The sequence below is a fragment of the Hemitrygon akajei genome, chromosome 1, assembly GCF_048418815.1.
Source record: "Hemitrygon akajei chromosome 1, sHemAka1.3, whole genome shotgun sequence".
Taxonomy (NCBI): Eukaryota; Metazoa; Chordata; class Chondrichthyes; order Myliobatiformes; family Dasyatidae; genus Hemitrygon; species Hemitrygon akajei.
In genome coordinates, this window is record NC_133124.1 from 40,153,214 (window position 1) to 40,172,546 (window position 19,333).

Genomic DNA, 19,333 nt, shown 5'->3' on the forward strand with positions numbered 1-19,333 from the left:
TCAGACTAGTGTTGCACACGATGTCAAAAAGGCCAAAGAATTGATTGTGGACTTCAGGATGGGGAAGTTGAAAGGACATGTATCAGTCCTGATTGAGGAGCCAGTGATGAAAAGGGTGAGCAGCTTTAAGTTCCTGGGTGTTAACATCTCCTAGAATCTGTCCTGGGTCCAACACGTTGTTACAATCATAAAGGAGACATGCCAGTGCCTCTACTTCACTGGGGTGTTGGGAGATTTGCAATGTCTATAGATGTACAGCAGTGAGCATGCTAATTGGTTGCATCACAGCTTCCAATGCACAAGATCACAAGAGGCTGCATATGTTTGTAGACTCAGCTAGATCCACCACAGCCACAACCTTCCCTACCTTTAGAGATATCTTCAACAAGTGGTACCTCAAAAAGTTGGCATTCATCATTAAAGACCCTCACCATCCAGGAAATGGCCTCTTCATGTTACCACCATCAAGGCGGAGGCACAGTAGCATGAAGACCCATACCTCTTAGGACCTAACCTGAACGCAACTTATTGATGTAGGTAGGTCAATTATGGATAACTCTGAACATCCTCTACATAGCACCATCCAGAGACAGAGAAGCAGTTTCAGCGACAGGTTACTATCGATACAATGCTCCTCAGACAGGATGAAGAGGTCAATACTCCCCAATGCCATTAGGCTTTACAATTCTACCGCCAGGACTTAAGAACTTTTTAAAAGCTATTATTAATGCTTTTTGAGATAGTGATTTAGATGCATATCATATTTTTTACTGAGTTAAGTATTGTATGTAATTAGTTTTGCTACAACAAGTGTATGGGACATTGGAAAAAAGTTGAATTTCCCCATGGGGATGAATAAAGTATCTATCTATCTATCTATCTAAAGAAGGCAAGACAGCAGATCTATTTCATTAGGTTTTTGAGGAGATTTAGTTTGTCAACTAAAACACTCAAAAACTTCTACAAATGTACCATGAAGAGCGTTCTGGCTGGCTGGATCACCATCTGGTATGGGGAGGGGGTGCTACTGCACAAGATCAAAATAAATTGCAGAAGTTTATTAAAGTAGTCAACTCTATCATGGGAACCAGCATTTTCACTATCATGGGCATTTTCAAGGGGTGGTGCCTCAGGAAGGCAGCATCCATCGTTAAGGATCCCCACCACCCAGGACATGTCCTCTTCACACATTTACCAGAGGAAGAAGGTACAAAAGCCTGAAGGCATACACTCAGCATTTCAGGAACAACTTCTTTCCCTCTGTCATCTGATCTTTAAATGGTCATTGACCCCATAAATACTACCTCACTACTATTTTATTTCTGTTATTTTGCATACTTATTTTAACTTAACTATCTAATAGACGCATATATACTTAATGCAATTCAGTTTTTTCTCTATACTTATGTATCACATGGTGGATTGGATAGTGGACTACTTGACAGATAGACCTCAGTATGTGCGGTTGGGAGACTGTAGGTCTGACACGGTGGTCAGCAGCACAGGAGCGCCGCAGGGGACCGTGCTCTCTCCGGTCCTGTTCACCCTGTACACATCAGACTTCCAATATAACTCGGAGTCCTGCCATGTGCAGAAGTTCGCTGACGACACGGCTATAGTGGGGTGTGTCAGGAATGGACAGGAGGAGGAGTATAGGAAACTGTTACCGGACTTTGTGATATGGTGCAACTCAAATTACCTGCGTCTCAATATCACCAAGACCAAGGAGATGGTGGTGGACTTTAGGAGATCTAGGCCTCATATGGAGCCAGTGATCATTAATGGAGAATGTGTGGAGCAGGTTAAGACCTACAAGTATCTGGGAGTACAGTTAGACGAGAAGCTAGACTGGACTGCCAACACAGATGCCTTGTGCAGGAAGGCACAGAGTCGACTGTACTTCCTTAGAAGGTTGGCGTCATTCAATGTCTGCAGTGAGATGCTGAAGATGTTTTATAGGTCAGTTGTGGAGAGCGCCCTCTTCTTTGTGGTGGCGTGTTGGGGAGGCAGCATTAAGAAGAGGGACGCCTCACGTCTTAATAAGCTGGTAAGGAAGGCGGGCTCTGTCGTGGGCAAAGTACTGGAGAGTATAACATCGGTAGCTGAGCGAAGGGCGCTGAGTAGGCTACGGTCAATTATGGAAAACCCTGAACATCCTCTACATAGCACCATCCAGAGACAGAGAAACAGTTTCAGCGACAGGCTGCTATCGATGCAATGCTCCTCAGACAGGATGAAGAGGTCAATACTCCCCAATGCCATTAGGCTTTACAATTCAACCACCAGGAGAAAGATATGTTAAGTGCCGGGGTTGATTGTATTTAATGTATTTAAGTAAACTACTTAAGAACTTTTTAAAAAAGCTATTATTAATGCTTTTATAAAAACTTTATTAAAGTTTTGCTACAACAAGTGTATGGGACATTGGAAAAAATGTTGAATTTCCCCATGGGGATGAATAAAGTATCTATCTATCTATCTATCTATCTATCATATATTTCCATAAGACACAGGAGCAGAATTAGGCCATTTGGCTCTGCCATTCAATCATAGCTAATCCTTGTTTCCCCACCTCAGCCCCACTCCCCAGCCTTCTCTCTGTAACCTTTGATGCCGTGTCCAATCAAGAACTGATCAAGCTCTGCTTTAAATATGCCCAGCGACCTAGCCTGCACAGCTGCCTGAGTAATAAATATCACAAATTCACCAGCTACTGGCTGAAGAAATTTCTCCGCATCTCTGTTTTAAGTGAATGCCCCTATATCCTGCGGATGTGCCCTCTTGTCCTAGACTCCTCCACTACAGGAAACATCCTGACGATGACAGAATACACTAATACCGCAGCCTGGATCAGGCAAGCTGCCTTGATACCTTGAGCTCATCTTTGATGAAACTGTACTTTCTCTTCCCTACTTGACAATCATTTCTTGCTAGAAAATTGCATTTCTTCCCAACTTATACAATTAAATCACCTGGGAGGATCCTATTATCTATCTCTGCAATGTAGACAAAACTTTATTCAAATGTGCCTGGACTTCAGTAGAAGCTTTCAGGGCTGGTGATCTGATGACTAACAGGTACTGGTTACGTGTTGGATTGAACGAGTAGGATAACGAGGTGATCACTTTTCCCACAATGGCAGATGGTGAGATCCCAGATTTTGGCAAATTACCAACACCTTTGTAAACTTTGTAAGTGGCCTTTCCACTGTTTACAAAGCCTATGTCAGGAGCATGATGAAATACTGGTTGGCCAGTGATGGCCAGAAAATTAGTAAATTAAACAGCCAAGGTGGCATACGGAGGTGAGAAACGTTGTCCAGAATTGCCAGGATTTTCCATAGGGTCCTTTGTTCTACCACTGACTCCAGTGTGTCCAGTTTGACTCCTATAACATAACCTGCCTTTCCAATCAGTTTATTGAGCCTGTTGGCATCACCCATGTTGATGCCATTGTCCCAGCACACCACCGCATAGAAGGTTGTACTGGCGACAGCAGTCTGGTAGAACATGTGAAGGAGAGGCCTACATACTCCAAAGGACCTCAGTCTCCTCAGGAAGTAAAGACAACTCTGGCCCTTCTTGTACACAGCCTCTGCGTTGGTGCTCCAGGTGCATCCCCAGGTACTTGTAGGTCCTCACCACATCCACTCCTCACCATCAATAGTAACAGGGAGCAGTGCAGGCTTAGTCTTCCTAAAGTCCATCACCATTTCCTTTGTCTTCCTGATGTTGTGCTGTACATGATTCAGCTTACACCATTTGACAAAGTCTTCCAGCAGGGTCCTGTATTCATCCTCCCAACCTCCTTTTTACACCCAGCAATTACTGAATCATCAGAAGATTTCTGCAGATGACATGATTCGGTGATGTATCTAAAGTCCAAGGTATACAGGGTAAGCAGGAAGCCAATATAATCCCCTGTGCTGCTTATAGCCATGTCTGTCATACAGTTTTAAGCCGCATAAACTGTGGTCTGCCAGTCAGGTAGTCTATTATCCAGGATACAGTGGAAGTGCCAACCTGCGATGAATGAAGCTTTTCTCCCAGCAATGAAGGCTGTATGGTATTGAAGGCACTTGAGAAATCAAAAAAACATGATCCTCACAGTGTTGTCCTGATTATCCAAGTGGGAGTAGGCTCTGTTCAGCAGGTAGATGACAGCATCGTCAATGCCAATGTGCTGCTGGTAGGCAAACTGCAGGGGATCGAGGGCTGATCTGGCCTGGGGTCGGAGGTGAGCCAGGACCAACTTCTCTTGGGTCTTCATGAAGTGTGAGGTCAGGGCACTGGACGGTGGTCATTCAAGTCTTTCAGTTGGCCCTTCTTGGGTACTGCCACACATGATGTTTTCCACACAGTTGGGACCCTTTCTAGGCTGAGGCACAGATTGAACATGCACTGAAGATCCCCACACGGCTGCTCAGCACACTCCCTCAGGTCCCTGCGGTTCGCAACATCCAGTGCCAGTGCTGTGCCATGTCTGAGTTTCCTCAGAGCCCTTTTCACCTGCTCAGTAGTGAAGGTGAGTCCAGAATGACTGGGAGATGGTGGAAGGTGGGGGCTGGGGGAGGTGAATATTGGGACGATAGCAGTTGGTATGTGGAGATGTGGACGGTAGGTGCGTGGCCAGGAGGGGATGTAGACAGTGGTAACCTGTGTTGTTCATCCACATGTTGAACTGGAGGAGGGGAGGTGTTGGTGTTGAGGGAGCAGTTGGTGTGCTGAGAGGGTTGTGACCAGGAGAGCAATTGTCGAACCTATTGAAGAACTTGTTTAACTCATTAGTCATTCACAGCTGCATTCCAAGGCTCTACAGCTAGGCCGATTGAAGCCAGTGATGCTCTTCATGCCTCTCCACACTTCTTGTGTGCTACTCTGCCCAAACTTGTTCTCCAGCTCTCCTGATTTCCTCCTTAGCCACCTTGATCTTCTCCTTTACCTCCCTCCACACGTTTCAATTCCTTGCTGTCTCCTGATCGAAAGGCTCTCTACTTGTGGTTGAGAAGAGCCTTTAGATCACTGGTGACCCATGGTTTGTCATTGGGGAAGCAGCAAATAGTCCTTGATGGTATTACAGTGTCCACACAGAAGTTGATGTAGCCAGTGATGCAATCAGAAATGACCTCCCCATGTAGCTTACAAAGCACGTTCTAGTAGTAACCTCAAAGCAGCCCTTAAAAGCCTCGATGGCCTCTGGAGACCTTTTCTTTACTATCTTGGTGGTAGCTAGCTGTTGCTGTACTTTGGGCTTATACAAGGGCATAACGAGAACCAAGTTGTGATCTCATCTTCCAAGTGGGGGGAGAGCTCTGGAGCTGTAAGCAGCTTTAGCATTTGCATACAAGAGATCCAGTGCTTTATTTTCTCTCGAATGACACTTGACAAACTGATTGAAGGTGGTAGGGTTGTCGGTTAAAGTCTCCCGATTCTGCAATGAACATATTGGGGTGTTGAGTCTAGAGTCTCGCGATAGTACTGCATATGACATCACACTGCGTTGAGAAGGCGGAATGTAGACAAAGAAAAAACTGGCGTGACTGAACTCAAGCAGTAGATAAAACGGATGCAAGCTCACAGCAGGCAGTTCGATGTACAGACTGCAGATTCATTCTTTCACAGAAATGTGACTGGGATTACACCACCTATTGTTCACAAGCACTGAAAACCCATTCACAGTAGCATTGGAATCCGGGATTTGCTTGTGTAGCCATGTCTCGGTGAAACGTATAATGCTGCATTATCTGTATTCATTCTGTGTCCTCGTGAGTACTACTAGTTCCTCCATTTTATTTGCCAGCAATCTTACTTTCCCCATGATAGATGTCTCTTGTTGCACCACTTTTTTTTGCACCCACTGCTGCATGACCATCAATTCAAGCACAGACACAGGCACACGCGCGCGTGCACACACACCCACACACACACTGACGTCCATATGTTTGCATATGCACAAGAAGGAGCTTTGCACATAAGTAAAGTCCCTTGCGTAGCACCTCCTCCCTCCCCCACCTACTCCCACCCAACAATCCTCTTAGTCTAATATTCACCTGAATAATAATGGTGGGTCACTCTGTCATTGACAGTAAAATAGCTTAATCTGGGGGAAAATACCTTGTAGAAAAGCACTTCTGCTTTCAATGTGAGGGGGGTTAAAGGAACAGAAAATCACAATACTGGCTACTTTCTGAGGACACGACACCTACATAACCTGGGAGTTGGCTGTACATTTTATTAATGGTCTTTGGTCAGCAAAGGTCAATTGGCCAACTTATTAAAACAAGCTATTCATGCAAGTCCAGAGAGAAACACTGACAGATTGCTCTACCTTACGTGGCATACAGCACAGTAGCACTGGGACCAGTTAATATATTCTTAGCAATGCTAACTGATGAGTAAAGTTATATATGTTTAGAACATTGGAAAGGAGAACAAAAGAAGTGGCCTATGTCAAAGGCTTTTCTCTATTCTTAACCTTGGGGTGAGCAGTTATCAATCAGTACATACTAGAACTGCTATCCCTGAAGTAGTTTTGAAGTTGATAGCATGCTTTTCACCTATAGCCCTGCCCTACCTTCTCCCATTTAGTACTTTGTCTGCGAATCAATAAGATGCACTTAGTGATTCATTTGAAAAGCAAATCAATCGATAGAATGCCTAGGTCAGCTCAATTTTTGACATTTTTGAACAAAGATACCAAGTCACAGAAAGATGGCTGAGAATGATTGTTATGGAAAAATCATGATGGTTAAACCTTTATTTTCACTGAATGGACTTTTTTTTAACTGAGAAGTGATCTCTTTTTTCTCCAACAGCAAGTAGATTAGCAACGACTATGGGACAAAAGCTATTTTTAAGTCTGTGGGAATGTCTGTAGGTTAAATATGCATTTACAGTACATGTTTTTTTAATCCCCTGGAGAATCACCACACTTTTCTCATTACATTCTTCAATACATATTTTTCTTTAAAAATTGACCAAATATATACCTGCTTCAGTGTGCATCTAGCAATGCCTTGTTCAATGTGGGTATGGTTGGCCAAGTAACATCTAAGCTTAATTTCCCCTTAAGGGTGAAGCAGTAAGTTTCTCTATTGGACCGTGGCAATCCCTTGAGGAAGGATCTCCCGTTATGCTGTTGCTAAGGAAGTTCCAATATATTTAGCCAGCAACAATCGAAAAATGCCAGTGTATTATCATGTCAAGATACTTCGTAGAAAAAAACTTGAAGGAGGCAATATTTCTATCCAACTTGTATTGTGTATCAGTTTACTGGTCAGCCACTGACCCTACTAAATCGCTGGGTAGAGCATAAAGATTAATGCACATTATAGCCCAATGGGCCTGTGGGAGAGGGCATGGATGTTTAAAGTGGTGAATAAAGTAGCAATTAGCAGACTACTTTGTTCTTATACTTTATAACAACACGAGACACTGCTATTTGCCCTACCTGATCCATGCCAGTTTGCAAGGGGCCAGCCAATAAGTCCAATGTTCTTTCTCCTTAATTCCTCATATTTCTGCAATTTATTCTTTCTCACATATTGCCATCACCCTTTTTGCCATTAACCTGTGCTAACTGGTCATTTATTGGCTTACCAGTCAATCTGGGATGTGGGATACAGCTCAGTGAAGTCATGGAGAGAACATACAAACTCCAGCTCAGGATTTAATTTGATGGTGATCGGATTTGAATTTCTTGCAGTTGCACTTATCCAGGTATGGGTTGATCATTCCATCATAGATATATTTATTACGAGGGATTTATGAGTAAGAAAATAATCACCTACTACAGATTTCCACCCTTCTGGTCTTCTCTTGGGAGCATATTATGTTGTTAAATGTCAAGGAAAAGAGGCTTCATGTTTTCTTATTCCATAACTTCAACAGCTGGCTGCAAGCACTTTGATTATTTTCCATTCTCTAACCTAATTTCCTTCACTTCTGAATGGTATTTAAATATTTTGATTTACTTAATAAATTGGCTGATCAATTTTATCAGTTCTGCCAAAATTTCAAATTTGATTAGCCTAAGGTTTCTACCTACTTCCCAAACGTCTTTGTAACTTCTACTGTGCAAAAGTCTTAGACATATTATAAATAGCTAAGGTGCCCAAGACTTTTACGCAGTACTCTAGTTGTGAATGTGAAGTGTAGAGTGAGTTTGTAAATCTAGTGGGAGGAAAGGATGTTGGGAATGGTAAGGGTGAAGTCCCGCGGGAGGGGTGTGGTGCAGGTGGCAGAGAAAGAGTGCCGGGGCAGCAGGTGGCACAGGTGCAGACACACCCAGCCCTGAGACACCAGACAAGGTCACTTCCAAACATTTGGTTTATTGATCATTACAGAATGTCCATCCAGTGCTTCCCTCTCTCTTCCCCTTTCCCATCCATGATTCTCCTCTCCCTGCACCCTTCCCACTCTCAGTCATGAAATACATAAAATTCCATAATTAGAGATTTCTAAATAATTAATTGCATCTATAAATGTTAAAATTGTACTTTATACCCCACTGGGGAGAGACTGAAACTGCAACTGCATTTCACAGTATGGATTAGGGCATACTAAATGGTGTAAACCATCAAATAAAAGCCCTGTTTTCACTGCTGTTTTTCCATCAATTTTCATGCCTTTTATGTTGAGATCTGAACTTCTCTGGGTCTTTGTGCCTTTCCCTAATGCAGATCTGACAATTGAAAGCTGGTTATTTAAGAACCAGTAGTGTTTATAGCATATGTGGAGGAAAGGAAAGGAATCTGCATACTGTTGACATCTCTAGTAAAGTTAGCTCATGTCTGTTACTTTCAATGCATTGGATACAAAGCCAACAATTTATTTGATTTACATTAGTTATATGCAAGGGGTGATTGATAAGTTCGTGGCCTAGGGTAAAAGGAGTCAATTTTAGAAAACGTAGCACATTTATTTTTCAACGTAGTCCCTTCCTACATTTACACACTTAGTCCAGCGGTCGTGAAGCATACAGATCTTGGACCTCCAGAAAGTGTCCACAGCAGGGGTGATTGATAAGTTTGTCACCTAAGGTAGAAGGAGATGGGTTATTAACTTCAAATTTTCTGCATAATCACTGAAAGAATTGAACTGTATGTGCATGTAACGAAAGCTGTATAAATGTAGGAGGGGACTATGTTGAAAAATAAATGTGCTAGGTTTTCTAAAATTGACTCCTTCTGTCTTAGGCCATGAACTTATCAATCACCCCTCGTATGTGTGGAGATCACTACATATGTTAAAAATAGCTATGGTCCCAAAACTGGTATCCTGCATTCTCTTAAGTTTTGTTGCTCTGCTTAAAATGTTGTTGTTTAGTATAGCCTCAATTTTGAAGTTTTTTTTTACAAAATTATCCCTCCAAAGCCTTTCTTCAGTTTTTGTTCCATAACTCTATCATAAGCTGTAATTTACCGAAGTTTTGATCTTAAATTATTGGTGTCAGCAGAACTTTTCTGTCTACTCTGTCCAGAATGTCAAGAAATTTTCTTCTGGTTAATTAAACAGATTCAGATTCCTTTTTTGAATCTCTGTATGCAGTTTTGGTCACCGAATTACAGGAAGGATATTAATAAGGTTGAAAGAGTGCAGAGAAGGTTTACCAGGACGTTGCTAGGACTTGAGAAACTGAGTTACAGAGAAAGGTTGAATAGGTTAGGACTTTATTCCCTAGAGCATAGAAGAATGAAGGGAGACTTGATAGAGATTTATAAAATTATGATGGGTATAGATAGAGTGAATGCAAGCAGGCTTTTACCACTAAGGCTCGGGGAGAAAAAAACCAGAGGACATGGGTTAAGGTTGAAGGGGGAAAAGTTTAAAGGGAACATTGGGGGGGGGCTTCACGCAGAGAGTGGTGGGAGTGTGGAATGAGCTGCCAGATGAAGTTGTAAATGTGGGCTCACTTTTAACATTTAAGAAAAACTTGGACAGGTACATGGATGAGAGATGTACGGAGGGATATGGGCCAGGTGCAGGTCAGTGGGACGAGGCAGAAAAATGGTTCGGCACAGCCAAGAAGGGCCAAAAAGCCTGTTTCTGTGCTGTGATGTTCTATGGTTCTATGCTAATTGTTCATTAACAAATTCTTATTATCCAAAAAAATCACCCAATCTATAGCTCAAAATCATTTCAAGGACCTTCCATATAGCAGATGCTAAATATGTTTTCCAGATGTCGCTCACTTTCTAAACTTCTCTCTCTAATCTGTCCTGAACCTGGCAGATATACAGCAATAGCAGTTTCTAACCTCCAATCCTTTTTGATTTCTATATACAAAATTTTGTTTATATTGTAATCTGACTATTTATTTACTGACTTCACAAGAGTTTTTTTTCCATTTGCTGGCAATGTTAAAAAAGATGTCAAGATCATTTAATCAAATTGTAAAATTGTCATTCTGAACTCATCAAAATCAGTAATAGCTCATAAGTATAGAAACCCAGCATTTCATTTATTACTGTGTATTCTTTTTAGATTAAATATTCAGTAATGCAGCCAGGGACTCATGTATGGCCTCACACTGGACCAACAAACTGTCGTTTAAGAATGCATCTTGGCCTGGTTATTCCTAAAGAGGGATGTAGAATACGCTGTGCTAATGACACCAGGTGAGAGATTTCTTCATGTTTAATGAATACATCTACAATCAAACAAACAAATTAGAAGAGCATATTAATATTTTGTTGTCTCAGGTAAGTGTAACCAATGGGAAAAAAATGGCTAGATGAAGGATCTCAGCCTGAAACATCAACTATTTATTCATTTCCATAGATACTGCCTGACCTGCTGAATTCCTCCAGCATTTTGTGTGTTTTGCTCTAGATTTCCAGCATCCACACAATCTCTTGTATTCAAAAAAAAATGACCAGATGTGAATTACTGCAAATATGCATATTATCTCTGATTCATCTCTCTAGCTTTTCCTAATCTACTTAGCTCCATCCAATCTACTTTCATAACTCCAGGATTTCCTTCGAGAAACTGGCTGAACAGCTGTGGAAATTCCACTTCAGTGTAGAATTCCATTCTCCTGAAGTTCCTTTGCATACACATTTTAAGTAACTTTTTTTTTCCTTCAAGTCTGTCAGCTGTTCCCAGTTGATCTGATGCTGTTTTGAATGTGCGCTTACAGGACTTGAACAATAATGTGTCAGATATGCACCCCAATAACCAATTAATATTTTTCAAGAGGAATGCTAATTTTTTCCATTTACATTAATGGAAGTCCTTTTCCTTTGAAAAGCGGAAAGGATTTCACATTGCTGGAAAGTGGCACGTTGCAGATGTTGAAATGCAGGTGCATTGTTGCATCTGGCCATTTCCCCAAACTTAGGATTTGAAGTGAAAGATATTCTAATGCTGAACTCCCACTTACTGTCTTTGTCCCGCTTTTAAGTTTCTAAACCAAAACTATTAGCCCCAGAACTTTTAATCCAGTAACAGTACTAATGCTGGACCCTACTTGGCATGTATCCCAGTTTTCCATACTAGCTGAGGCCAGCGCTAAGGACCTGTGCTGTGAACTGTCCCTGTCTGCATGGTGGAGTGGAATATGGTAACACAAAGCTCAGACCCACAAATTGTCAGTCTGGAATACTTTTTGGCAAAGTAGTGCTGTGTCTGCACCAAACTTAACAACCGCACCAATTAAAATGAAAGGGAGAAATTGGTTGGTAACAGAAAGGTAAGCAGAGTTACAAATAGCTTAAAGTGCAGAAGTCTTTATTAGTGTATTAATGTAAATATTTTTAATCAAATCGCAAGAATTATTTATTGTTCAATAACATCCACCAAACAGTTACTATGACAGCATTGATAGCTGAATAGCCTGGAGCTGGGGTCTCAAATGGAGGCAAAGCCAGGTTATGAGTGTAGGAGGCAGTCAGCCCGTTGAAGTGCTGGGAACTGGGATGCCAGAAGTCTGCATCTGAGACCACAGTAGAACAACCTGCATGGCCCAGAAGCAGGTGACCAGTGATGTTCCACTAATAATAATCAAACTATTAATATTATTATATGAGCTATTATTATATGGGGCCAGCCTCAGCTCTTGAATTTTCAAAACTGCACCCAGCATGTACGTACAATGCAAGAAAATCAAGACTAGATATTTCTCCCAGATTTGATGCATGATTATTGGATCGTATCTAGTGATGTCTCAGTTTTCTTTTCCAGATTGCTTTAAAACAATATCAACCTGTTATGTATCACTGCGATTTTCAATACTGTTCAACTGATGTTGATCCAATTCAGTGTTGTCCTGTTTTTGCAGAGAATGGAAGGAGGGAAAAGTGCTCATCTTTGACGATTCTTTCGAGCATGAGGTTTGGCAAGATGCTGCCAGCTACAGGCTTATCTTCATAGTGGATGTATGGCATCCAGACCTTACAGCCCACCAACGTAGAACACTTTCACCAATCTAATCACATGCTTGAAGCATAAAGTGAAGAAGGAAATTTTGGGAGTTGAGATGACATGAAGAAATTATTATGTTATGAAGTGTAATGACTTCCATTGATGTTTTTTTAACTGTTAGTACAGGGAAGTTTTCTGAGATTAAAGGATGGTCTATTTTTGGGGAAGAAAAAAAATAATGGATTAACTAAGAGGTCTGTGTGGGGGGGGGCATTTTAAGAGGTTATTTTTTATATTAAGTATAAACATGAGTTCTGTCCTCTTCCAAAAAGAAACACAGTGACAAAAGGTGGATGAGATTAACATGGCATCTTTTTCAATTGGAAATAGAACAGTTTCAATACACTGTACACAATAATTTGGCTCAAGCAGTCTCTTCATTGTGAAAATCAAAGTAGATACTATGTTTTTTCACTGTATTACTTAAGCTGATTATACTCTATCTAATTTCTATAAGGCACTCATACTGTTACATTCACATAACTGGTCTTCGGTATTTTCATATGGAATCAATCTGTATATATTTTGATTACTTTAATTGTACAGATATTCATGAGTTTCGTAATCATAGATATTGCCCAGTTTTATAAAGATGATCTATGCCTCTCATTATTTTAATTAATCACTATGTGTGTATTCTATTACAGGTTTACCTGAAATCAGCATTTTTTAAGCTTACACTGACAACTAATGCTTGATCTACCATTGCACTTTCTGATCATTTCCCAAGAAATATCAATTTAGATTGTTTTGGCCTGTGTTTCAATTTTGAATTTTCTTTTTGTTTACACGGTGTGTTACTTCTCTCAATGGGAGAGCTGCCTTTGTGAAGTTACTACGCCTGACAGTGTGAGCGAGATTGATTAACACACAGAGTTGAAATGACATGATCGCTGAAGCATCCTGAATTAACAGATGTATCAGTGCTTATACTTAGCCTCCCCCACACTGCGCTTAGAAACTCATCCAAAGTCGTTTCCCCAGCAGTCTTCCCAGTGTTCACTGTTCGAGGAGTTGAATTAATGTACATCATGTAAGTAAAGAGCAAGTTTCTTTCCAATGTTGCTAGCTTCACTTATAAAGGTGATATACTTTTTGAGTGTAGAATTATGTTTTCTGTTAAGAGAAGTTGCACTGCATTCCCAGAAGATGCTAACTGATTTAGATGCCACTGTCGAACTTTTTTCATGTGACAAAAATGAACAAATGCCAATGTGAGAGGCGCAGTCATCAATAGATGGCTGATGCATCTGTGCAAAATGCCGAAAAGCAGATGGCTTGTGACAACCATAATACATCTACAATAAAATGACCATATGTTTTTACATTGAAATTTATTATGCTAAGTATAAATGACAGACTTAATGTTGCAGGGGCAAGCCAAGGAGGACTGACTTTACCACAAAGGAATAATCAAGATAATTTTATCTCAGAGCAGTTATGTGAGCAGTCAGATCCCTAGAGAAAGATAAGGATTACAAGCTTGTCCAGAAAGTGGGAAAAGGCAACTACCAATTATTTATTCATATATTTTGGCAAACCATTTAGACAGCAGAACATTAGGGAACTGAATAACACACACAAAACGTGGGGCAACTCAGCAGGTCGGTCTCCATCTATAGAAATGAATTATCAATGTTTCAGGCTGAGGCCCTTTTTCAGGACTGGAAAGAAAGGTAGAAGACCTCAGAATTAAAAGGTAGGGGGAAGGAAAGGAGGGCTAGCTGGGAAGTATTTGGTAAAGCTAGATGGGTGGGAAAGGTAAAGGGTTGGAGAAGTAGGAATCTGATAGAAGAGAGTACCATGGGAGAATCGGGAGAAGAAGGGATACCAGGAGGAGTTGATAGGCAGGTGAGAAGAAGAGGTAAGAGGCCAGAGAGGGGATTTCAAAAGGAAAGGGAGAGGGGAAAATTACTAGAAGGAGAGCTCAATGTTCATGCCATCAGGTTGGAAGCTACCTATACAGAATACAAGGTGTTTCTCCTCCACCTTCAGAGTGGCCTCATTGTGGTTAAAGAGGCCATGGGCATACATGTCGGAACAGTAATGGGGATAGGAATTAAAATGTTTGGCCACCAGGGGATTCCGTTTTTTGGTGGATGGAGCAGAGGTGCTCAACAAAGCATTCCTTAAGTATGTGTTGGGTCTCACCAATGTCGAGGAGGTTGGATCAACAACACTGGATACAATAGATGACCCCAACAGATTTGCAGGTGAAGTGTCGCCTCACCTGGAGGAACTGTTTAGGGACCTGAATGGATGTAAGGGAGGATGTGAATGGGCAAGTGTAGCATTTCTGTCAGTAGCTGGAATATTTGCCAGGATGAAGGAAGATTAGTGGTGAGGGACAGATAGACCAGGGAATCATGAATGAGTGATCCCGGGGGGGAGGGAATGTAAAGATATGTTTGGTGGCAGGATCCCATTGAAGATAGTAGACGTTGCAGAGAATGATGTGCTGGATACGGCGTGCGGAGAATAATATGTTGGATGCACAGTGGAGAATGATGTGTTTGAAAAACCTAGGTGAATGTGGTACCTTAATTTAAAATGTTTAGTGACTGTGATTTTAAAATTACCTTTTGAGTTTATAATTCTGTGAATGCCTGTCTTGATGGATTTATCGACCAAGTCACCCAGAGGAATTGGATTGGCTGCACAGGCAGGAGTTGCTTTTTGTTTCTGCTCATCTGGTTTATTGTTCTCTATCACTTCCGTAATGGTTTTATTGGAATCCTGTATAATGCAAATGTAATTGAATCCCCTAACTTTATATTACTATGGAATCCCTGTTCATTGATGCTTTGTTTTCTTTACCTCTTTTCTGATGCACTGAAGTCAATATGCTTGTAGTGATGGCTAAAGCTGCACAGTACCCAGCATTCCAGTGACAATGAGTCTGATAAAATTTGACATCTGTTTATTATCAGGGCTTAGTCAAAAATTGCAACATCAAAGTGATCTTCACTGAGATTTAGAACAATTTTCTCTTTGACAGATATTGATATTGTTACATTTGGTAAACTATTATTCAAAAATATTCAAGATGATAAGATGTTTAGCCAACTGAAATATTGTGTATGGATGTTAAAGTTTCCATATGTTGTACATTTGCAGAGAGCTGATATTAAGCAGATGATGGTTTTCTTTTCTTGACCCAATTTTCAAACAAGTTCTAATTTAGTATATCAATTAAAATATTATCAGAGGTCCGGCTTTGTTTCTGGAAGAATACTTGGTATAAGTTTTAATTTAAACCTATGGGAGACTCGACTTTCTATTTTGTTACGTGGGAACACAGATTAGATTTTGTTTTTGACTTTCTTTTTAAAAGAATAGTTTTTTTTTTCCTTTTTTTTTGAGTCCATTGATAACTGTACTGCAGTTCTTTTTGACTCTGTCATTGAATGCTGGGATGATAATTTTGAAGTAAACACTACTGTATATCATTGGATAAAATAAATTTGCTCTGAGTGTTATGTGAATGTATTATAATTACTGGTTTAATGTCAATTTGATTTGTTATTGAAGTGGTTTCATGGAAGTAGACATGCATTTTAACTGTGAGTACTGCAGCTTTGAGGGAAGCTCATAGTCTGCGTTCCTGAGTTTGGGAGTTTTTTTTATAAATGTGAGTCAAATCTTTTCCTTCACCAATAACTTGACTGAGTTATACAAAGCAAACACGAGGAAATCTGCAGATGCTGGTAATTCAAACAACACACACAAAATGTTGGTGGAACGCAGCAGGCCAGGCAGCATCTATAGGAAGAAGCACTGTCGACGTTTCGGGCTGAGACCCTTCGTCAGGACTAACTGAAAGGAGTGATACTAAGAGATTTGAAAGTAGTGGGGGGACGGGGAAATGTGAAATGATAGGAGAAGACCGGAGGGGGTGGGATGACGCTAAGAGCTGATTGGCGAAAGTGATACAGAGCTGGAGAAGGGAAAGGATCATGGGACGGAAGGCCTTGGGAGAAAGAAAGGGGGAGGGGGGGGGAGTACCAGAGGGAGATGGAGAACAGGCAGAGTGATGGGCAGAGAGAGAGAGAGGGAAAAAAACAACTAAATATGTCAGAGAAGTCAATGTTCAAGCTTTAGCAAGCAAAGTTTTAGCTTTGCTTTTGTTTTAAATATCTTATGGAACAAATAGAATGTATAGATTTTTGCAAATAATATAAGCCTAGTATTCTTTGAGCAAAATGCAACCACCACTTATGAAGCAAAAAAAAACAAACGAAAACAGAAAATGACATGGCAAGCAGTATCTGTGGAGAGAGAAATGGTGTAAACATTCCAGGCCGGTAACTCTTCATTAATGTTGATGCTGTTGAGTATATCTGACATTTTCTGCTTTTGCAGCTATCACTGTTACAAATATCAATACTGTGTCTCCAATTGGAAAAAGATATTTGAAATTAAAGTTTTTATTTACTTTATGAACATTGACTTCTCTAACTTCCGTTAATGCCCCTCCTCCCCTTCATTTCATGCGAATCATTTCGCATTTCCCCCTCCCCCCACTACTTTCAAATCTCTTAGTATCTCTCCTTTCAGTTAGTCCTGACGAAGGGTCTCGGCCCGAAACGTTGACAGCGCTTCTCCCTATAGATGCTGCCTGGCCTGCTGTGATCCACCAGCATTTTGTGTGTGTTGTTTGAGTTATACAAAGCCCAGTTTTAGCTTTGCTTTTGTTTTAAATATCTTACGGAACAAATAGAATGTACACATTTTTGCAAATTTTTGCAACTATCACTGTTACAAACATCAATACTGTGTCTCCAATTGGAAAAAGATATTTGAAATTAAAGTATTTATGCTTCACACTTAAATTATGCTTAATGTTTTAATGCAACTTGTATTAAGAACCTTCATTGCATTGTAAACATTTAATTACAGTGAAGAATACTGAGCAGAATATCTGTGACTTACTAATGAACACAAAAGCTTTGTAACATGCTGTACAAGATCTATGGTTCCCAAAATAAAACACAGAAGAAAGTGAGTAATTGTTTTATTCGTCCACTTAGCTAAACAGCATTTTGTTTGATAAAGTTAGCTTCATTTACTGAATTTAACTAAAATACATTAATAGATGTTTGGTGTTCATTCAGAAAATAAATAGGAATGGAACTATTGGATCTTTGGCACATTAATAAATGGTTTTTCATCCTGCCTTCTGTTTGAAATTTGGTGTTTTTTTTAGTTTTCCAATCTGATACTGAAATATAAAAACATGGCCTTTCTTGGAAAGGCACAAATATGTCAGAAAATTGCATGCCTGTTATCAAGACCTAAATAGTTCTGCCATAATGGATCTTTTCCTTCTTCTGTAGGCAAAGTACCAATATCTGTAATCCTTCCAAGGTTATTGTCAGGTTGCCCACTGCAGACAATAAATCCTTCAGGTATCTTATTTCAAATGCTCTCAGTTTTAAATCAACTTCTGACAGTTCTGATGAGAAAGCTGGTGATACCTGAATTTTGCCATTTTAATGAAAGAAAGTATAATTGAAAGTGATTTAAGTAAATACACCGTAAATGTTTGCACCTCAGAGATCCAGCCATGTAGTTAACAGTTAATTCAATCCAGAGCTAGTAGTGGTTGGGTGTTATCATCATCCCTGTCTTCTTGCTTCAGTACACCTGGTTCCACCACCGACTGTGACCTGCATGGTAGACAATTTGGGCTTCATGTAAACAAAGCTTAGAGTGATGATAAATAACCTATAATTCAACTTCCACTTAAGGAAGAACAACGTTAATCTTTGTTATCAATTGGTGTTCAATTTAGCTGAATGCTAAATGCAAAAAACATGGAAATTAATGATGAAAAATTCCATTCAAATTAATGGTTCTCTCAACTAGTCATCAGTTGAGTAACTGTAAAGTTAATCAATTTTCTATCAAATTTTTCATAAATTAGCACAGCAACATGCCCTTCAGTCCTGTCTATGTTGACCATGATGCTAATTTAAACTGTACATTTGCTGGGATGTTTATACCCACCCCTACCCCGTTCTGTGCCTGTCAAAATGCCCCCTAAATATTGCTATTGCACCATTGCCCTTGGTAATGCATTCCAGGCATCTACTATGTAAAAAAAACTTGCCACATAAATGGCCTTTTAAAGTTTTCCCCTCTCATCTTAAAGCTATCCCCTCCAGTATTTGACATTTCAGCCTGGGAAAACGTAGAACTATGGTTCATATTAATGTTTCTCACAATATTATATTTATGCATCAGGTTGCCCACTCAGCCTCTGATGCTCCAAATAAAACAAGTTCATCCAACGTCTCCATATTGCTAAAAGTATCAATCCAAGCAACATCCTAGTGAACCTGATTTTCACCCTCTCCAAAGTCTCCACATCCTTCCTGGAATGCAAAAACCAGACCTGAGCACGATACTCCAAAAGTGGGCGGATCAAAGTTTTATACAATTGCAACATGACTTCCCGACTTTTTTACTCAACACCCTGTCTGAAGGCAAGCATGCTGGATGCCTCCTTTTCTATTTGTGTTGCTACCTTCAGAAATCTATGGACATCCTTTCTGTCTCTCAATGTTCTAAAAATGCTGCCATTTATTGTATACTTTCTTCTTAGAAACATAGAAAATAGGTGCAGGAGTAGGCCATTCGGCCCTTCGAGCCTGCACCGCCATTCAGTATGATCATGGCTGATCATCCAACTCAGAACCCTGCACCTGCTTTCTCTCCATACCCCCCGATCCCTTTAGCCACAAGGGCCATATCTAACTTCCTCATAAATATAGCCAATGAACCGGCCTCAACTGTTTCCTGTGGCAGAGAATTCCACAGATTCACCACTCTCTGTGTGAAGAAGTTTTTCCTCATCTCAGTCCTAAAAGGCTTCCCCTTTATCCTTAAACTGTGACCCCTTGTTC

The 19,333-nt window shown here is 40.4% G+C and overlaps 2 protein-coding genes across 16 annotated transcripts in view; one reads left to right on the top strand and one right to left on the bottom strand.

Annotated features, from left to right (window-relative positions):
* The window catches only part of unm_hu7910 (un-named hu7910), a 210,608-nt gene extending 193,178 nt beyond the window's left edge, over window positions 1-17,430 (top strand). For all 8 annotated transcript variants that reach the window (XM_073041733.1, XM_073041782.1, XM_073041724.1 and 5 more), the window contains 2 exons: window positions 10,485-10,618; window positions 12,283-17,430. In XM_073041733.1, the coding sequence (XP_072897834.1) occupies window positions 10,485-10,618; window positions 12,283-12,433 (285 nt within the window). In that variant the 3' untranslated portion in view covers window positions 12,434-17,430. The remainder of the gene's footprint in view (window positions 1-10,484; window positions 10,619-12,282) is intronic.
* The window catches only part of LOC140725864 (clavesin-1-like), a 131,205-nt gene continuing 129,296 nt past the window's right edge, over window positions 17,425-19,333 (bottom strand). For all 8 annotated transcript variants that reach the window (XM_073041817.1, XM_073041820.1, XM_073041841.1 and 5 more), the window contains one exon: window positions 17,425-18,094. In XM_073041817.1, coding sequence (XP_072897918.1) covers window positions 18,010-18,094 — 85 coding nt within the window. In that variant the 3' untranslated portion in view covers window positions 17,425-18,009. The remainder of the gene's footprint in view (window positions 18,095-19,333) is intronic.